At 46.1% G+C, this 18,578-nt stretch overlaps 1 protein-coding gene and 1 pseudogene across 1 annotated transcript in view; both read right to left on the reverse strand.

Moving 5' to 3' along the window:
* The window catches only part of GORASP2 (golgi reassembly stacking protein 2), a 35,442-nt gene extending 18,104 nt beyond the window's left edge, over positions 1-17,338 (reverse strand). Inside the window, exon 1 of the mRNA XM_002712278.5 lies at positions 17,081-17,338. Within this exon, the coding sequence (XP_002712324.2) occupies positions 17,081-17,143 (63 nt within the window). The 5' untranslated portion in view covers positions 17,144-17,338. The remainder of the gene's footprint in view (positions 1-17,080) is intronic.
* On the reverse strand, positions 601-1,569 carry LOC138848983 (single-stranded DNA-binding protein, mitochondrial pseudogene; annotated as a pseudogene).
* Positions 17,339-18,578: the final 1,240 nt, after the last annotated feature.

Consider the following 18,578-nt stretch of genomic DNA (forward strand, 5'->3'; position numbering starts at 1 on the left):
CCCTAACTCTATTTTTCCACTTCATTTGGAACAAACATTGATTTTTTTCCTTTGCTTCTAATGGACCTTGAAATTAGTTTCTTTCTCTTATTTATTTCCATCATTAGCACCAGCAGTTATGACAACTAGGCAACTCAATTACTGGTAGGAAACCAGCAGGGGGAGCGCTAGGAAATGCTCTGATTCCAGCACACTTAAAGGAAATTTCCTGTTTCACAGCATAGAAAATAAGATCTACAACACAACAAACTAAACCCCCACACAGGCAAATATCTCCTGCAATATTACACACTGACAAGAATTTCTTAGGCACCTAATCTCCCAAGCATCAGATTACCATGTTAATACTTTCTATCACCAATGAGATCTCTTGATTGTTAATTTATCTTCTATTTCCTTCAAACCATCTTAATTAAAAAGTCTACATATACTTGACTCCATAGGCCATTTAACATTATAATTGGGCCAAGTTCTATTACCATATTCTATATAAAATGCATAGGTCAAATATGAAAGTTCAATAATTGAGATTTTTACAAGATTTTAAGAGACATACAGTAAAAAGATAATGAAGTTTTAGACCTAGTCTTCACATTTATTTATTTGAGGGACAGAGAGATAGACAGAATGCTCCCAATCCACTGGCTCATTCCCCAAATTCTTGCAACTAGGAATGTGCAAGGTTGAAGCCAGGAGCTGGGAACTCAATCTAGGTCTCCCATATGAGGGGCAGGGATCCAACTACTTGAGTCATCACGTATTGCCCTCCAAGATGCACATTAGCAGGCAGCTGGAACTGGGAGTGGAGCCGGGAATCAAATCCATCAGCCTTTATATTTATTTTTATATATATATATATATATATATATATATATATATATATAAATAAAACAGTGTTTTAATTCTTGTCCTTAGAAACTATAAAGGCTATACATGATTTGGAAATGAGACTATACCAAACAAAGCCAAAGAAGGATCATCCATTCTATGCCTTCTCTTTTGTCTGGTCACTCAGAAAGATAATGTTATCAGCAACACTGCTTGTCGCCTCACGTTATTTTTATCCATGTATTCACCATAGTCTACCTTCCCTTCCATGTAAATTCGAGACCACTTTTTCACATACTGATATGCCACATCTCTGAGGCCTGGCCAGAATACTGATATTCTGTGCCATGTTGTTTTTTGACTGACATCACCCATTTGGTGTGCTTCATTATCCCCTGATCGCCACATCTCATTTGTTGCTAAGGAAAATATTGTGACTGGATTTTTTCCTTCCACCTGTCTCATGACAGGGTCCTGACCCACTCGCTCCAATAACTGCACACAATTCAGAGATCTTTCAAGAACCAAACTGCTAGCTACTTCAGACTCATGTCTTACAAACTGACGAAGTACCTGTAACACAGGTCTTTGAAACATGATTTCTTTTCTTACAGTCTAATCTTTGTGCTGATCCCAGTGCTCCAGCCGACAGCCAGCCTTGGTTTCAAGCTATGGTTTTTGTCCATTTATCAGCTGGGTAAGCCTGGGAAAGTTTATGTATCTCCCATGGCCTCGATGTTATCATTTGCAGGTAAGGGTTAATGTGATCTACTTTATAAGAATACTGTAAATACTCAAGGAGCTAAAGTTTTATTAAATATCTAGCCAAGTCTCCAGCCTATGATTGGAGCCCTACAATGTTTAGTTCATCCTCCTAACTCTGCAATCACCACCTAAGGGTAAATCTTTATAACTAACCAATTTCTGGACACTACATTATTTTTCCAAGTATGCATTAAATATTTCTTACCACTTATAAAAATAAAAAGAAACAACTCAAATGTTCCTCAAATGATGAACAGATAAACAAAATATGGTCAATCCATAAAAGGAATGAAGTACTTTACTGACACATGCTATAGCATGGATGATCTTTGAAATCATTACACTGAGTGAAAGAACACAAAGGATCACAGAAGATCACATACTGTATGATTTGATTTATATGAAATGACTAGAGTAAAGAAATCCATATATTTCTAATAATCTATAGATGGTGGCTGCCAGGGGCTGTCAATAGAGGAATGGAAAGTGACTACTAAACCTATCAGAATGGCCAGCATGAACATGATAGAAAATACAAATTATAAGTAAGGATTTGGAACATTCAGAAACTTTAATTATTGCCGTTGGAAGTGTATATTAATAAACTATTTGGCAATATCAACCAACAAAGAAAATACGCATACCTTTGACCCCATATTACACTTTAAGTATATATCCAATAGAAATGGGTATACACAGGTTCTCCAAAAGACATACAGTGTAAACAGACATACAGTATAAACAGCAGCATTACTGTGTGACAGCCCCAAACAGAAAATTACACAAACACCCATCAACAACAAATTAATAAAATTTGGCACATCCTCTCAAAGGCATTAGATACATTAATGAACAGTCTATAATAATGTACAACATACAGGCAATATTTGAGCAAAAGAAGCCAGACTTAAATGATTACCTATCATCTAGTTCTATTTACAAGAACAAGAAGAGGCTAAACTAATCCATGCTGGTAGAAATTAGGATATTATTCACCCTGGGGAGGTGAGGGGGCAGGGATATGATTGAAGAGGGGTGGGAAGCTGGTTACACAAATGTGTCACCTGTGAAAATCCACTAAGCTGTATACTTATGTATACTCTTTATACTCTTTTAATACAAAAGGTTTTTAAGACATGCTCTCTCTGCCTTAAAAGTAGAGCTGAAATCATTACACTCTAAGAACTTATCTCACACCTCACTGTGGAACACAATTTTAGAAACTGCTGTTAAGTCAAAAAGGACTCTGAACAGTCAACATAAAGAGCCACAGAGAAGCTTGCCCTAGTTCTCACTCTTCTTCACTTTACGACCACTCTCAGATTCTATTGGCATTTATTTTACATAATTTAGCTATCTGATTTCCAAGCCACCTACAAGGAGAGTAATACCCAAAAGATCTGACAAAGGCAAGAGATGCTACTGCCACTAAATTACAAAACTAAAAAACTAAAAGACAAGAAAAAGCACCTGTCTTAAGCCAGTTACCAAATTCTACTGAGTATTCACTGTGAACTTACATGAAAGGTGTATTTGTGACAACATCTTATAGAGAATCCAAAGAGAAAAATGTCTCTGACATATTTGCTTATAGACTTTCTGGGATAATGGAAATGGCCTGTATGTGTGCCATCCAATAAATAACCAGTAGTCATGTGGGACTTTAAAGCATCTGAAATATGGTTAATGTGACTGAGGAACTGAATTTTTTATTTCACTTAATTTAAACTTAAATTATTAAAATAGCCACATGCATGGGCACTCAGGTCCCAAATCACAGTACCTAGGTTTGATACCTGGCTCTACCCCTGACTCCAGCTTCCTGCCAATGTAAACTCTGGGAGGCACTGGGGAGAATTCAAGTAACTGGGTTCCTGCTGCCCATGTGGGAGACCTGGAGTGAGTTCCTGGTCCCCAGGGCCACTGTAGCATTTGGAGAGTGAACCAGTAGATAACAGTTGTCTGCTCTAAAATAATTAAATAAAAGTATAAGTCACCTTTGGCTAGAGGTTACTATATTGGACAGCACAAGTCTATGAGATAACTACATGATTTGCATTCTAGTACATCACATTAATTTATGGTCAGAATAACAAGACATGAAGGGGCCGGCGCCGCGGCTCACTAGACTAATCCTCCGCCTAGCGGCGCCGGCACACCGGGTTCTAGTCCCGGTCGGGGCGCCGGATTCTGTCCCGGTTGCCCCTCTTCCAGGCCAGCCCTCTGCTGTGGCCAGGGAGTGCAGTGGAGGATGGCCCAGGTGCTTGGGCCCTGCACCCCATGGGAGACCAGGAAAAGCACCTGGCTCCTGGCTCCTGCCATCGGATCAGCGCGGTGCGCCGGCCGCAGCGCGCCGGCCGCGGCGGCCAATGGAGGGTGAACCAACGGCAAAGGAAGACCTTTCTCTCTGTCTCTCTCTCTCACTGTCCACTCTGCCTGTCAAAAAAATAAAAAATAAAAAAAAAAAAAAAAAAAACAAGACATGAAGGGATTAAGTGATATTAGCATCTATCAATCAAGCTGGAGAAACATGAAATACACTTTAAACATAGACTTTTGGGGCCGGCACTGTGGCACAGTGGGCTAAAGCACTGGTGCTGTGCCTGCGATGCCGGCATCCCATATAGGCGCCAGTTTGAGTCCCAGCTGCTCTATTTCCGATCCAGCTCTCTGCTATGGCCTGCTGCTATGGCCTGGGAAGGCAGTGGAAGATGTCCCAGTCCTTGGGCCCTTGCACCTGTGTGGGAGACCTAGAAGAAGCTCCTGGCTTTAGATCGGCACACCTCCGGCCGTTGTGGCCAACTGGGGAGTGAACAAGCGGATGGAAGATCTCTCTCCCTGCCTCTCCTTCTCTCTCTCTGTAACTCTTTCAAATAAATAAAGGAATCTTTAAAAAAAAAAAAAAAAGAAACAAACAAACAAATGTTACAAAAAAACATGGATAGATAGAAAAAACTATAAAATACAATGGCACTTGTAGGGAATTCAAATTTTATATTCCGAGGTTACTGTACCAAAACAAAAATCACAGTATGAAGGAAAAGCTTCTATCAAACACTCCAGAAAAGTCAGCTAGAATAAACAAGATGAAATTTGTTGGACCTTCTTTACAAGCAGAAATGAGAAGCTTGTGATTAAACCGTATAGGAAAGGGTATTCCTAATACATGTGAAGCACTCAGCACCACTGATTAGAAGTGGGATGTGAATGATCACTTCTTCAGAAATAATCCCTAAAGTGGCTCTGCTCTTAATTTAGCCTGTCATGATAGAATATAGACAAGTATCAAAAGAGACACTAGAATAAATAAATCAAAAATTCATGACATAATTAGGGTATTTTTCACTAAATGTAGTCATATCTATTGGTTACAATGGAAAATATACTTCTTACTTTGAGCTCTAATAAAAATGAAGATTTGAGGGGCCAACATTATGGGTAGTGGGGTAAAGCCACTGCCTGCAATGCCCACATTCTATATGGGTACCAGTTCATGTCCCAAATGCTCCACTTCCAATTCAGCTCCCCACTAATGCCCTGGAAAGCAGCAGAAGATGGACCAAATATTTGGGCCCCTGCCACCCATGCGGAAGACCTGGAAGAAGCTCCTGGATCCTGCCTGGATTCAAAAGATCTCTCTCTCCCCACCCGCCCCCACCCCTCTCTGATTTTTTCAAAAAAGAAATACATATTTTTTTAAAATAAAGATTGAAAGCACCACCCTTCAAAACACCATTAACTATTTGTCCAACGAATTTCCAAATAATAAAGGCCATTAAGCTTCAGACTCTTTCCTCACCTTCTGATTCTGAATCATTAAAATTTACCGGATTTAGCCTGATTTTTTTTGCATTCAGTCCTAACTGTTCTTTACTCCATGTCATGAATTCCTCTCTCTCTCTTAATCTGCACTGAAAGGAGGGAGGGATGGCAGAGTAGAAAGGAAGAAGTCCGGGTGGGGTGGTGAGGAGGACATTCTCCCAACTGCAGGGGTCTACTATTTACTTCCAAACTTCCTGCTGAGGTGTACAACCCTGCTACCTTACAGAAATAAAGAAGGGAAACCACAAGACTACTTTCGGATACTTTAGAAGGTGATAAACACAGATACACTTACCCAGGTCTCCGGCTGGTATGTGAATTAGCTCCCTTAAGGTGTCTTTTTTTTTTTTTTTTTTTTTTTTTTTTTGACAGGCAGAGTGGGTAGTGAGAGAAACAGAGAGAAAGGTCTTCCTTTTGCCGTTGGTTCACCCTCCAATGGCCGCCACGGCTAGCACGCTGCGGCCGGCGCACCGCGCTGATCCGAAGGCAGGAGCCAGGTGCTTCTCCTGGTCTCCCATGGGGTGCAGGACCCAAGCACTTGGGCCATCCTCCACTGCCTTCCCGGGCCACAGCAGAGAGCTGGCCTGGAAGAGGTGCCACCGGGAAAGAATCCGGCGCCCTGACCGGGACTAGAACCCGGTGTGCCGGCGCCGCTAGGTGGAGGATTAGCCTATTGAGCCATGGCGCCGGCTTCCCTTAAGTTTTCTTTTTTAAAGATTTATTTATTTATTTGAAAGTCAGTTACACAGAGAGAGGAGAGGCAGAGAGAGAGAGAGAGAGAGAGAGAGAGAGAGGTCTTCCATCCGATGGCTCACTCCCCAATTGGCTGCAATAGCCAGAGCTGTGCCAATCGGAAGCCAGGAGCCAGGAGCTTCCTCTGGGTCTCCCACATGGGCGCAGGGACCCAAGGACTTGGGTCATCCTCTACTGCCTTTCCAGACCACATCAGAGAGCTGGACCAGAAGTGGAACAGCCAAGCCTTGAACCAGCACCCATATGGGATGCCTGCGCTCCAGGCCAGAGCGTTAACCTACTGCATCACAGCACCGGCCCCTCTTGTATTACTTTTATAAACAGCACAGATACCTAAATAAGACTAGAAAATAAATTTAATCTGAGTAACATCTAAATGACTCACCTTAACTATAGATATAAACCTTCATGCTATACTCCTGAATGTGCTTAAGTGATCAAAATGAAAAAACTTGGGAATGTGATATAATAAAGACAAAAAGGCATTTAGTATATAGGGAGGAGCTATTCTATTTCTACAAATGCACATGTTTCCCTTCTTGGGTCTTGACACAAATGCATAGTAAACAATTTCTCTTCACATAATTCAAAAAGCCTGTCCTCCTGACAATAACTCTATGATTTAATTTGTAGCATATACAATAATTTGAAACACAATTTTAATGGCAAAACAAATAAAACTGTCATTACACAGCAGCTAGAAATTTCCTAGAAATTAGGAAAACAATGTTGAAAGAAATTGAAGCCTGCTCCGAGAGAGACAAGAAATGACAAACTGCCATTTTAGAATCTTCAAGTAGGAGTACCAGTTTAGGTATCTTAGGAAAAAAACTTGCTGTGCGGCCTTGGGTAAATCAGATTAATCTCCTTGTGCTCCTTTCCTCTTCAGCTGTAAAACAGAGGCTGAGTCAGTGGTCTCAATGACTCACCATGATCACCATGAAATGTCTTAACTCTCCCTGACTATATCTGTAGTCTGCAATGAAGAAAATCAAATATAGCAAGGTTATTTTAACTGCAAATTCTTTAGTCATTTTAATGAATGAGCATAAGAACACTGTAGGGCATGCATTGTGGTACAGCAGGTGAAGTCACCACCTGTGCCACGGGCATTCCATACAGGCCCTCATTTGAGTCCCCCAGCTGCTCCTCTTCTGACCAGCTCCCTGCTAATGGCCTGGGAAAGCAGCTGAAGATGGCCCAAGTGCCTGGGCCCCTGCCACCCATGTGGGAGACACAGATGTAGCTCCTGGCTCTTGGCTTTGGCCTAGCCCAGCCCTGGCATGAACATTTGGGGAGTGAACTAGCTGACAGAAGATATCTCTCTCTTTCTCTCTCTGTCTCTGTCTCTCCTCCAATCTCCCTCTCTAACTCTGCCTTTCAAAGATAACAGATAAATCTTATACAAATAAGAAAGAACACTAATTAAAAACAGCAAAACAGATACTAGTACTTGAAAACCTTCTTAAAATATTTTTTAAAGATTTATTTTTTATTTATTTGAAAGGCAGAGTTACAGAGAAAGAATAAGAGTGAGAAAATGAGACGGATCTTCCATCTGCTCGTTCACTCCCCACATGGCCACATCAGCCAGGTCTGGACCAAGCCAAAGCCAGGAGCAAGGAGCTTCTTCCAGGTCTCCCACGTGGGTGCAGGAGCCCACCACTTGGGCCATCTTCCACTGCTTTCCCAGGCACATTAGCAGGGAGCTGGATCGGTGCCCATGTGGGATGCCTGCTGCAGGCAGAGGCTTTACCCACTAAACCACAGCACCAGCCCTTCAACAACAACCTTTTAAAAAACAGACTTACAATTTCCTTAAACATGAGGATTGTTAAAAAATAACAGGCATTATATATGAGATCTTCAAAAAGTTCATGGAAAATGCTGTGCATGAATTTCAAAATTTTTTGCACTAAAATAAACTTATCCAAACTTATTTTAAGCAACAGTAAAATTTGAAGTTAGGTACACGCACAAAAATATTGCTAATTAAATGGAATTGCTACTAAAAATATTTACAACCAGTATATTTTAACTAATATTGCCATTGGAATAATGGTTTCCGTGGGTGATAAAATAATATAAATGCTAGTAAAAAATCATCAGCTAACATTTATTGAGTCTTTATAGTTCAGATTCTATGCTAAGCACTTTCCATGGGATATCTTGTTTAATTCACAGGATAACAATAAGACAGTGTTATTTTAATAAAGATTTAATAGTGCTCAATTATTTTCAAAGCATTTTCATACACAAAAGCTAATGTGATTTTTAAGTAAAAAAGGTAGAAGAGGCATTACTACTACTATCTCCACTTTTCAGACAAAAAAGATAGAAGTTAATGGGGTTGCCCATGACAACACAACAAAAAGTGATGGAGTCAGGACTGGAATCCAGTTACCAAAGTTGGTCTCTGGTAGACTACAACACTGTCTCTGGTAATGCTCTTGAATAACCTCTTAGTACAGAAAGTGAGAGAGCAGACAATCTACTTGCAATGCCGAGAAGGATGTGTACAGTCTCTCAAAGTAACGACTTTGGTTCTGAATACTCTGTTTAAAAAACCAAGTCATCTTATTTGATAGTCTTAGGTCCCAAGGCAAGTCACAAATAAGATTCCAAAGCACATATTGACCCTTTACAAATAAATATTTCCTAGTTTAGATGGTTAGTGAATCAACCAATATAATTTAATCCTTGTAGTAGACTATGAAAGCCAGCAAAAAGAATATACTAATGTTAATAATTAGTCCAAGTTAAATTCTTAAGAAAATTTTAGAGGCTGGTGTTTGGTGCAGCAGTTGACTCTGGAGACCTGCGTCCCATACTGGATTTCTTGGGTTTGAGTCCTGGCTCTGCTTCATATTCCAGCACCCTGCTGTGGATTCCTTGGGAGCTGCAGGTGATGGTTCAAGTGGTTGGATCCCTGCTACCCATATGGGAGATCAGAATTCAGTTCTTGGGGCCAGCACTGTGGTGCAGTGGGTTAAGGCCCTGGCCTGAAGCACCGGCATCCAATATAGGCACCAGTTTGAGACCCGGCTGCTCCAATTCCTATCCAGCTCTCTGCTATGGCCTGGGAAAGCAGTAGAAGATGGCCCAAGTCCTTGGGCCCCTGGCTTCAGACTGACGCAGCTCCAGATGTTGCGGCCAATTGGGGAGTGAACCATCAGATGGAAGACCTCTCTCTCTCTCTGTCTCTCTGCATCTCCTCTCTCTCTATGTAACTCTGACTTTCAAATAAATCTTTAAAAAGAAAATTGAGTTTTTGGCTCCTGGCTTTGGTCTGGGGCAGTCCCAGCAGGTGTGGAACTTTGAGGCGTGAATGAGCAATGGAACATCTGTCTCTATCTGTATTCAAATAAATAAATAAACAAAAGAAAATTTCAGAGAAAGTACTAAAAGTCCTGTTGGTAGCTGACCCACAGGCAGCAGATATACACAGCACTCCTGGAACCACAATTAACTGCTAAGGGAAAGTCTCTCCACAAATGAAGACCCTGAGGATGATGGTCCATACATTAAAACATGCTTCACTGCGTAAAAATGAAAGTTTATATGAACAACATGACACAACTAATTTGTTCAAGGTCTATGAGCATAAGCAAAAGTTTATGTCCAACCATATCATTCCTAAAAGTATTCTAACATTCATATATATAGTACTTCATGGTTTTAACAGACTGAAATATTCTGATTCCCGCATTTGAAAGCAATTTCAAAAAACATTATTCCGACTTCTTGGTCTCCTATTAGAAGAGATCAATGGGGGCTGGGGTAAAATTTCCAGGTGTTGTTTCTTTATAAAGCTTTCTCAGCCGGCGCCGCGGCTCACTAGGCTAATCCTCCGCCTAGCGGCGCCGCCACACCGGGTTCTAGTCCCGGTCGGGGCGCCGGATTCTGTCCCGGTTGCCCCTCTTCCAGGCCAGCCCTCTGCTGTGGCCCGGGAGTGCAGTGGAGGATGGCCCAGGTGCTTGGGCCCTGCACCCCATGGGAGACCAGGAAAAGCACCTGGCTCCTGGCTCCTGCCATCGGATCAGCGCGGTGCGCCGGCCGCAGCGCGCCGGCCGCGGCGGCCATTGGAGGGTGAACCAACGGCAAAGGAAGACCTTTCTCTCTGTCTCTCTCTCTCACTGTCCACTCTGCCTGTCAAAAAAAAAAATAAATAAAAAAATAAAAAAAAAAAAGCTTTCTCAATTATTACTTTGTATATGGAAAACAATATCAAAACTCCCATTTGTTTTTTTTTTTTTTTTTTTTTTTTTTTTTTTTTTTTTTTGACAGGCAGAGTGGACAGTGAGAGAGAGAGACAGAGAGAAAGGTCTTCCTTTGCCGTTGGTTCACCCTCCAATGGCCGCCGCGGCCGGCGCGCTGCGGCCGGCGCACCGCGCTGATCCGATGGCAGGAGCCAGGAGCCAGGTGCTTTTCCTGGTCTCCCATGGGGTGCAGGGCCCAAGCACCTGGGCCATCCTCCACTGCACTCCCTGGCCACAGCAGAGGGCTGGCCTGGAAGAGGGGCAACCGGGACAGAATCCGGCGCCCCGACCGGGACTAGAACCCGGTGTGCCGGCGCCGCTAGGCGGAGGATTAGCCTATTGAGCCGCGGCGCCGGCCCCACACTATTTTTCACAATTGGTGAGAAGGAAGCTATAATGAGATTCTGGGGCTGGCGCTGTGGTGTGGCCAATGAGGCCGCCATCTGCAGTGCCGGCATCCCATGTGGGCACTGGTTTGAGTCCCGGCTGCTCCACTTCTGATCTAGCTCTCTGCTATGGCCTGGGAGGGCAGTGGAGGATGGCCCAGGTCCTTGGGCTGCTGCACCTGTGTGGGAGACCTGGAGGAAGCTCCTGGCTCCTGGTTTTTGATCAGCGCAGCTTCAGCCACTGTGGCCAACTGGGGAGTGAACCAGAGGGTGGAGGACCTCTCTATCTCACTCTGCCTCCCCTTTTCAATCTGTGTAACTCTGACTTTCAAATAGATAAATCGATCTTTTTTTTTAAAAAGACTTTTCCATTTTCAAAGGGGGTATGAGTTTAAACAGGCTGAGATTGATGGGCTTTGGTGCAGTAAGTTAAGTTGCTGCCTGGGTCACCTGCAGCACACATCAGAGTGCCTGCATTCTAATCCTCGCTCTGCTTGCAATTCCAGCTTCCTGCTACTGTACACCGTGGAGACAGCAGATGACAGGGCAAGATTTTGGGTTCCTGCTACCCACCTGGGACACCTGGATTGATTTCCTGGCTCCTGCCTTTGGACTGGCCCAGTCCCAGCAGTTGCGGAAATTTGGAGAGTGAACCAGTAGAAAGGAGATCCCTCTTTCTCTTTGTCTCTATGCTTTTTATTTATTTATTTTTTTGACAGGCAGAGTGGACAGTGAGAGAGACAGACAGACAGAAAGGTCTTCCTTTGCCGTTAGTTCACCCCTCAATGGCCGCCGCTGCGGCCGGCGCATCGCGCTGATCTGAAGGCAGGAGCCAGGTGCTTCTCCTGGTCTCCCATGGGGTGCAGGGCCCAAGCACTTGGGCCATCCTCCACTGCACTCCCTGGTCACAGCAGAGAGCTCGCCTGGAAGAGGGGCAACCAGGACAGAATCCGGTGCCCCGACCGGGACTAGAACCCGGTGTGCTGGTGCCGCAAGGCGGAGGATTAGCCTAGTGAGCCGCGGCGCCAGCAAGAAGCATTTTTAAAAAGTTTGAGAAGGGGCTGGCGCTGTGGTGTAGTGGACTAAGCCTCCACTTGTAGAGCCAATATCCCCTATGGGCGCAGATTCTAAGTCCTGGCTGCTTCTCTTCCAATCCAACTCTCTGCTATGGCCTGGAAAAGCAGTGGAAGTTGGCCCAAGTGCTTGGGCCCCTGCACCCACATGGGATACCTGGAAGAAGCTTCTGGCTCCTGGCTTTGATTGGCCCAGCTCCAGCCACTGTGGCCATTTGGGGAGTGAACCAGTGATGGAAGTTCTTTCTCTCTGTCTCTCCCTCTCTGTCTGTAGCTCTGCCTCTCAAATAAATAAATAAATCTTAAAAAAAATGGCCGGCGCCGCGGCTCACTAGGCTAATCCTCCGCCTAGCGGCGCCGCCACACCGGGTTCTAGTCCCGGTCGGGGCGCCGGATTCTGTCCCGGTTGCCCCTCTTCCAGGCCAGCCCTCTGCTGTGGCCAGGGAGTGCAGTGGAGGATGGCCCAGGTGCTTGGGCCCTGCACCCCATGGGAGACCAGGAAAAAGCACCTGGCTCCTGGCTCCTGCCACCGGATCAGCGCGGTGCGCCGGCCGCAGCGCGCTGGCCGCGGCGGCCATTGGAGGGTGAACCAACGGCAAAGGAAGACCTTTCTCTCTGTCTCTCTCTCTCTCACTGTCCACTCTGCCTGTCCAAAAAAAATAAATAAATAAATAAATAAATCTTAAAAAAAAAAAAAAGCTTGAGAAAAATCATTAGAAGAATAAAGAAAAAATTTTAACTATCAAATATCAGGAATATATTTTTTCAAAGTAAAATCAAAATCCCATCAAGCAGGATTTCACATAGATTACTAGTGAGGCATCATTAAAAAGAGTGGTTCCATATGATAGTAGATATGGTCTAGGTATTCTGTGTATCATAGGAACAATTCCATTTGCAGTCATATTCTCTCTGCAGCAAATGCTTCAAGAGATAAAGACTTGTTATTACCCTGGACACATGCTTCATCTCAACATCCCTTCCTTCAAAGCCTTCATGGCCTCAGATCTCACCCAGAGGAAATTATGAATGACCACCACATTATCCCTGTCTCCACAGTGGTGTGAACAATGGCCCCAAAATGCCCTCAGACATCCTCCATCTCAAAGAGTATTAAGTAGAGAAGAGGAATGTTTTGAATATTTTAACTTAGAAACTGGTTCCATCATAGTCATCCATCAGCCATTCTAAAAACACAATTTCTTTTAAGATTTTTAAACTTAATTTACTTAAAAGGCAGAGTGAGAGAAGGAAACACACACATAAACAGAGGTATCTTCTACCCACTGCTTAACTTTCCAAATAAATGCAAAGGACAGGGCTGGGTGAGGCCAGGGCTAGGAGCCAAGAACTCTACATGGGTCTCTCACATAGGTGGCAGGGGCCCAAGAACTTGGCCCATCTTTCACTGCTTTCCCAGGCGCATTAACAGGGAGCTGGATCAGAAGTGGATCAGCCAGGATCTGAATCAGCACCCACACGGGATGCTGGCTTTACAAGTAGCTACTTAACCAGCCATGCTACAACACTGTCCGCTGCCCCTTCCCCCTGATAATTTAGAAAATGGCTTTATTTGGCTCACTTGATAATTATTAATGGGAAATCTAGGCAAGAAACGTGTATTCAGTATCCTTCAACTATAGACAGTAAACTTTTATTTGAAAGAGAGTTAGAGGCCAGCGCCGCGGCTCACTAGGTCAATCCTCTGCCTGCGGCACCGACACCCTGGGTTCTAGTCCCGGTCAGGGCGCCGGATTCTGTCCCAGTTGCCCCTTTTCCAGGCCAGCTCTCTGCTATGGCCTGGGAGTGCAGTGGAGGATGGCCCAAGTGCTTGGGCCCTGCACCCCATGGGAGACCAGGAGAAGCACCTGGCTCCTGCCATCGGATCAGCGCAGTGTGCCAGCCGCAGCGGCCACTTGCGGGGTGAACCAAAGGAAAAAGGAAGACCTTTCTCTCTCTCTCTCACTGTCTAACTCTGCCTGTCAAAGTAAATAAATAAATAAATAAAAATAAATAAATAAATAAAATTAAAAAAAAAAAAGAGAGTTAGAGAGAGAGGCAGAGACAGACAAGTCTTCCACCCACTGGTTGACTCCCCAAATGGCTGCAATGGCCGGAGCTGAGCTATCTGAAGCCAGGAGCCAGAAACTTCTTCCAGGTCTTCCACGTGGGTGCAGGGGCCCAAGCACTTGGGCAATCTCCCACTGCTTTCCCAGGCCATAGTAGAGAGCTGGATTGAAAGTGGAGCCACCCAGACTCGAACTGGTGTCCATATGGAATGCCGACACTGCAGGTAGTGGCTTTACCCGTATGAACTTTTACAGGTGGTGGAATTACGGATAATTTAGGTTCTTTGAAATAATTTACAAAAATGATGATCAACATTTATATAGACATTAAAATTCATTATTTTGGGGAAATGTGTTTTTAAGTGCAAACAAGTAGGACTTAAAGTTGTAGATATGTACTTATAACAACAAAAGACTAGCAAACTAAATGTTAAACACTAGGAGGTGCTGCTTAACCAGATTATGTGCTCCTGCAGAAAGACTGCCAGGCTGCCTTATGGCGCAGTGGGTTAATTCTCTGCGGCGCCTGCATCCCATATGGGTGCCGGTTCGAGTCCCAGCTGCTCCACTTCCAATCCAGCTCTCTGCTATGGCCTGGGATAGCAGCAGAAGATGGCTCAAGTCCCTGGGCCCCTGCACCCATGTGGGAGACCCAGAGGAAGCTTCTGGCTCCGGCCATTGCAGCCATCTGGACCAGTGGATGGAAAAACCTTTCACTGTCTGTAACTCTACCTCTCAAATAAATAAAATATTAAAAAAAAAAAAACCTTAAAAAAAGACTGTCAAGTTAGGTGACCCTATGAGAAGACCAAGGTGTATAACAGTATGTACCATATGATGCCAACTGCCACCAAAATGGAGGGAGGAAGGAAGGAAGAAAAAGAAAGAAAGATGGGTAGGAGGGAGCAAGTGAGCAGAAATTACTTCACAAATACAAAACACATTTGAAAGACTGCAAGAGCAGCTGTGTACGGTGGTTAGTTACTTTCCAAATGGGGACAGGAGGTAGGTTTACATGTACAATATGATGGCAACACAAAAAAACATGCATTAATACATAAATGCAGTAGTTGTTCATAGCAGAATTTCTGGATTCATTTCAGGGCTATCACCTAAAAGTTTTTCAAGCAGAGCCTAACAACGGGCACCACAAAAATAACAGAAAAAAGGGAAAGTTCAGTCTATCTGAATTATAGGGACTCAGGAAATAACAATAAAAAGAGGCCACTACAGTATTTCAAAACCTAGTCATGCAAGTCCACTCAAGGAAATGGTCCTAGAACTGGTGATCAGAGAAAACTAAACTCTAGCTAACTCGTTGTAGAACTCAATGAACATAAGTGATTGCAGTACAAGACGTTCCTGCCATATTTAATCTGATTTAGAATCTCAGTAATCCATTGGTGGACCTACCACTGTATACTTAGGCAACAAGAAATGAAGTTATTTCTATAAGCTAAGATTGAATATAATACTTTTCTCTTTCAAAACGAAGATATGGCAACCAAATACAGAATCAAGGCAGAGGAGACCAGAACTCAGAAACAAATCCTCCTAAACTAGACAATCATGACTATTTGTAAAGCTCCCCTTAATAAAATGCTAACTAAATAAGAATGATCTCATCTTCTGCAACAATAACGTTCCCGCTGCCGGCTGGTAACTAAAGTTGTCCACAGTGTCTCTAAAAGTCACGTTTAGATTAGTAACACCTCAGCACTCCCGACTATGCATGATACAAATTTACTGAACTGCACTTCAACTTGTTTTTCCGCCGGAATGAAGTCATTAACAAAAAGTCATTATATCGGAATCCTTTTGATGTGTATGGCTTTCTTTCAAATACTCGGGCTCATTACTGCTAATGTGTTTTACTGAGCTCCCCTCCCAATGAGGGCTGCTTATAAAAACATCCCGCGTCCCCAAGGATTCATGGCCACCATCAGCCACGGCGAGAATCTGCTGGCAAACCTGGATCACGTCTCCCAGGGCAGGGAACTCAAAATCAGACCAGGTAAGAGAGAAGCACTTCACTGTCTTTCCTCTCACACGGCCGGTTCTTCCAGGGTCCCCATCAATAGGGCAGCACTCGGGGTGTGTGTGTGTGTGTGTGTGTGTGTGTGTTCTGGTTAGCTGAAGGGAAATAGCGTTTATTCAAACTCTTCTTTTGGGGTGGGGGTGGGGAATCCATCCTTTCCCACCAAGACTGTGGCTTCCAGAGGAATTCTGAGCGGAACGGAGAAGCAACCAGGCCACCTAATCCTGGGAGATCAGAAAGAGGCTGTACGCCAGCCCTCAGCCCGTCGTCAGCGGCGCCTCGGGAACGCTGTCTCACCTAAGACCCGGGACCCAGCAGCGGGGACCAGGGCGCCCCAGCGAGCGCGCTCTCGCCCGGGCACCCCGCTGACGGCGCCCACTCGCACAGGTGTCACAGCGCGGCCATCCGCGCCGGCCCCCGCTCCCTACGGCGCAAAGCCGCTCCAAGGGGCTCCCCCGACAGACTCCGGCCCCCGAGTTTCCCGGCTGGCTCCGCAAGGAGCCTTGTCTTTTTAACCCTGAACTCCAGCGCACCCTCGGCAGTCTCGGGACGAAGTCCCCCCCGCCTTCCGGGACATGTGTTAGAGGAGAGCTGGAAAGGTCGGGGGCGACGGGAGAGGAAAACGTCCCGTCAATATCCAGCAAAGTCCGCCGAAGCCACGTCCAGGCCACTCGGCCCGGGGGCTCCCGGACATCCGGACAAGGCCGGGAACCTCAACACCTGCCGTCGCCGCCCGCCTGCGAGGCTCCCTTCACCACCGCCCCAAGCCCTCCCGGACTTCGGGAGCTAAGAATCGGGTGTGGGGGAGAGAGAGGTGGGGAGCAGAGGGGCTCCGAGGCGGGACAGCAGCCCAGGGCCGTCCCCCAGCCGAGTGCCCCGCAGCCGCCTCCGGCTCCAGCCCGTCGCCCGGAGCGCTCCGGGGAGACCCGATGCGAGCGGCCTCCGCAACCAGCCTCGGGCAGGGCCAGCGCCCCCGGTCGCCGCTCCTTCGCGGGAGCGGGCCTAGCTGCCCCGGGCAAAGGGCCCATCGGGGCCTCCGCCTCCCACTTCCAGCCCGCCGCTCGCGGGCCGCGGTCGGAGGCCTTACCCGCAGGACGTGGTAGCCTTCTGTGCCCCCGCCTGGGATCTCGACGCTCTGCGAGGAGCCCATGGCGCCGGGCGATCGGTGCAGCCGAGCCGGGCGCCGCTCTGCTCCCCGCCCCTCCGCACCGCCCGCTCCCTCCGCGTAGCACTTGGGACGTGGCACTCGCAGCCGCCGGAGAGCCGGGCCGCACTGCCCGCCGGGAGATGGTCGCCGAGGCAGCCGGGGCGCAGCGACGCCACAGACAGCGCCACCTGCCGCCAGCCACCGGGAGGGGTCTGGGGGCGCGCGAGCGGATCGGGAGGGACCGGGGAGGGCGGGCAGGGGCCTAGTCGTCCTCGCGAGAGAGCAGACACACAGTTCCTTCAGTCCTGCTACGGAGCCGTGGAGGAGACAAGCTTCATCAACACGCGTTCCTGCTCGCCCGGAATGACGATTGCTGGGTTGCAACGCCCTCTGGTGGCCACAGGCTGGAAAGGGCTCACACTAAGCTGCTGCAGCTCTGGTTTTGTAGGTCTTGGCCCAGGTTAGGCAGGTGTGGGATGAATCCACGTCCACTCAGCCCAGTTTTATAAAGAGACGCCTTCTCTTTAGGGCAGCTGTCCCACACAGTCATGGAGTCATGGAGGACCCGCCGAGTTGTTTTTTGATGCAATTTTTTTCTCTCCTCTTTTATTGTGAGACCAAGGTCAGATATTTCCTATAAGTAGACAGGTTTTATTTTAAAGCTTTATTTTTGGGGCCGGCGCTGTGACGTAGCAGGTAGAGTCGCCGCCTGAAGCGCCGGCATCCCGTATGAAAGCCGGTTCGAGACGCGGCTGCTCCACTTCCAATCCAGCTCTATGCTGTAGCCTGGGAAAGCAGTAGAAGATGGCCCAAGTCCTTGGGTCCCTGCACCCGCCTGGGAGACCTGGAGGAGGCTCCTGGTTCCTGGTTTTGGATAGGCGCAGCTCCGGCCATTGCGGCCATCTGGGGAGTGAACCAGCTAATGGAAGACCTCTCTCTCCCTCTCTCTGCCTCTGTCTCTCTGTAACTCTTTCAAGTAAATAAATAAAATCTTTAAAAATTTTTATTCATTCATTCTGTTTCAAAGAGAGAGAGCACTCTTGTCCATTGTCTCCCTCCCCAAATGCATGCAACAGCTGCTGCTGGACCAGAGCAAAGCTGGGACGAGAAGGAAGCTGGAATCCGGAGTGGAGCCAGGACTTGAACCCACACACTTGGATATGGGATGCAGGTGTCCAAAGCACTGACTTTACTGCTATGCCAGACGCCTGCTGCCCTTGTTTTATTTGTTGTTGTTGTTTTTAAATTGTATTCATAATTTCCTTTTGAAAATATATTAAATTTTAAAAAAAGATTTATTTATCTATTTGAAAGGCAGAGCGACAGAATGAAATCTTGAATCTACTGGTTCACTCCCCAAATGTCTGCAACAGCCAGGGCTGGGCCAAGCTAAAACCAGGAGCCAGGAGCTCCATCCAGGTTTCCTTGGTGGGTGGCA

This window comes from Oryctolagus cuniculus, chromosome 3, assembly GCF_964237555.1.
Source record: "Oryctolagus cuniculus chromosome 3, mOryCun1.1, whole genome shotgun sequence".
NCBI lineage: Eukaryota > Metazoa > Chordata > Mammalia > Lagomorpha > Leporidae > Oryctolagus > Oryctolagus cuniculus.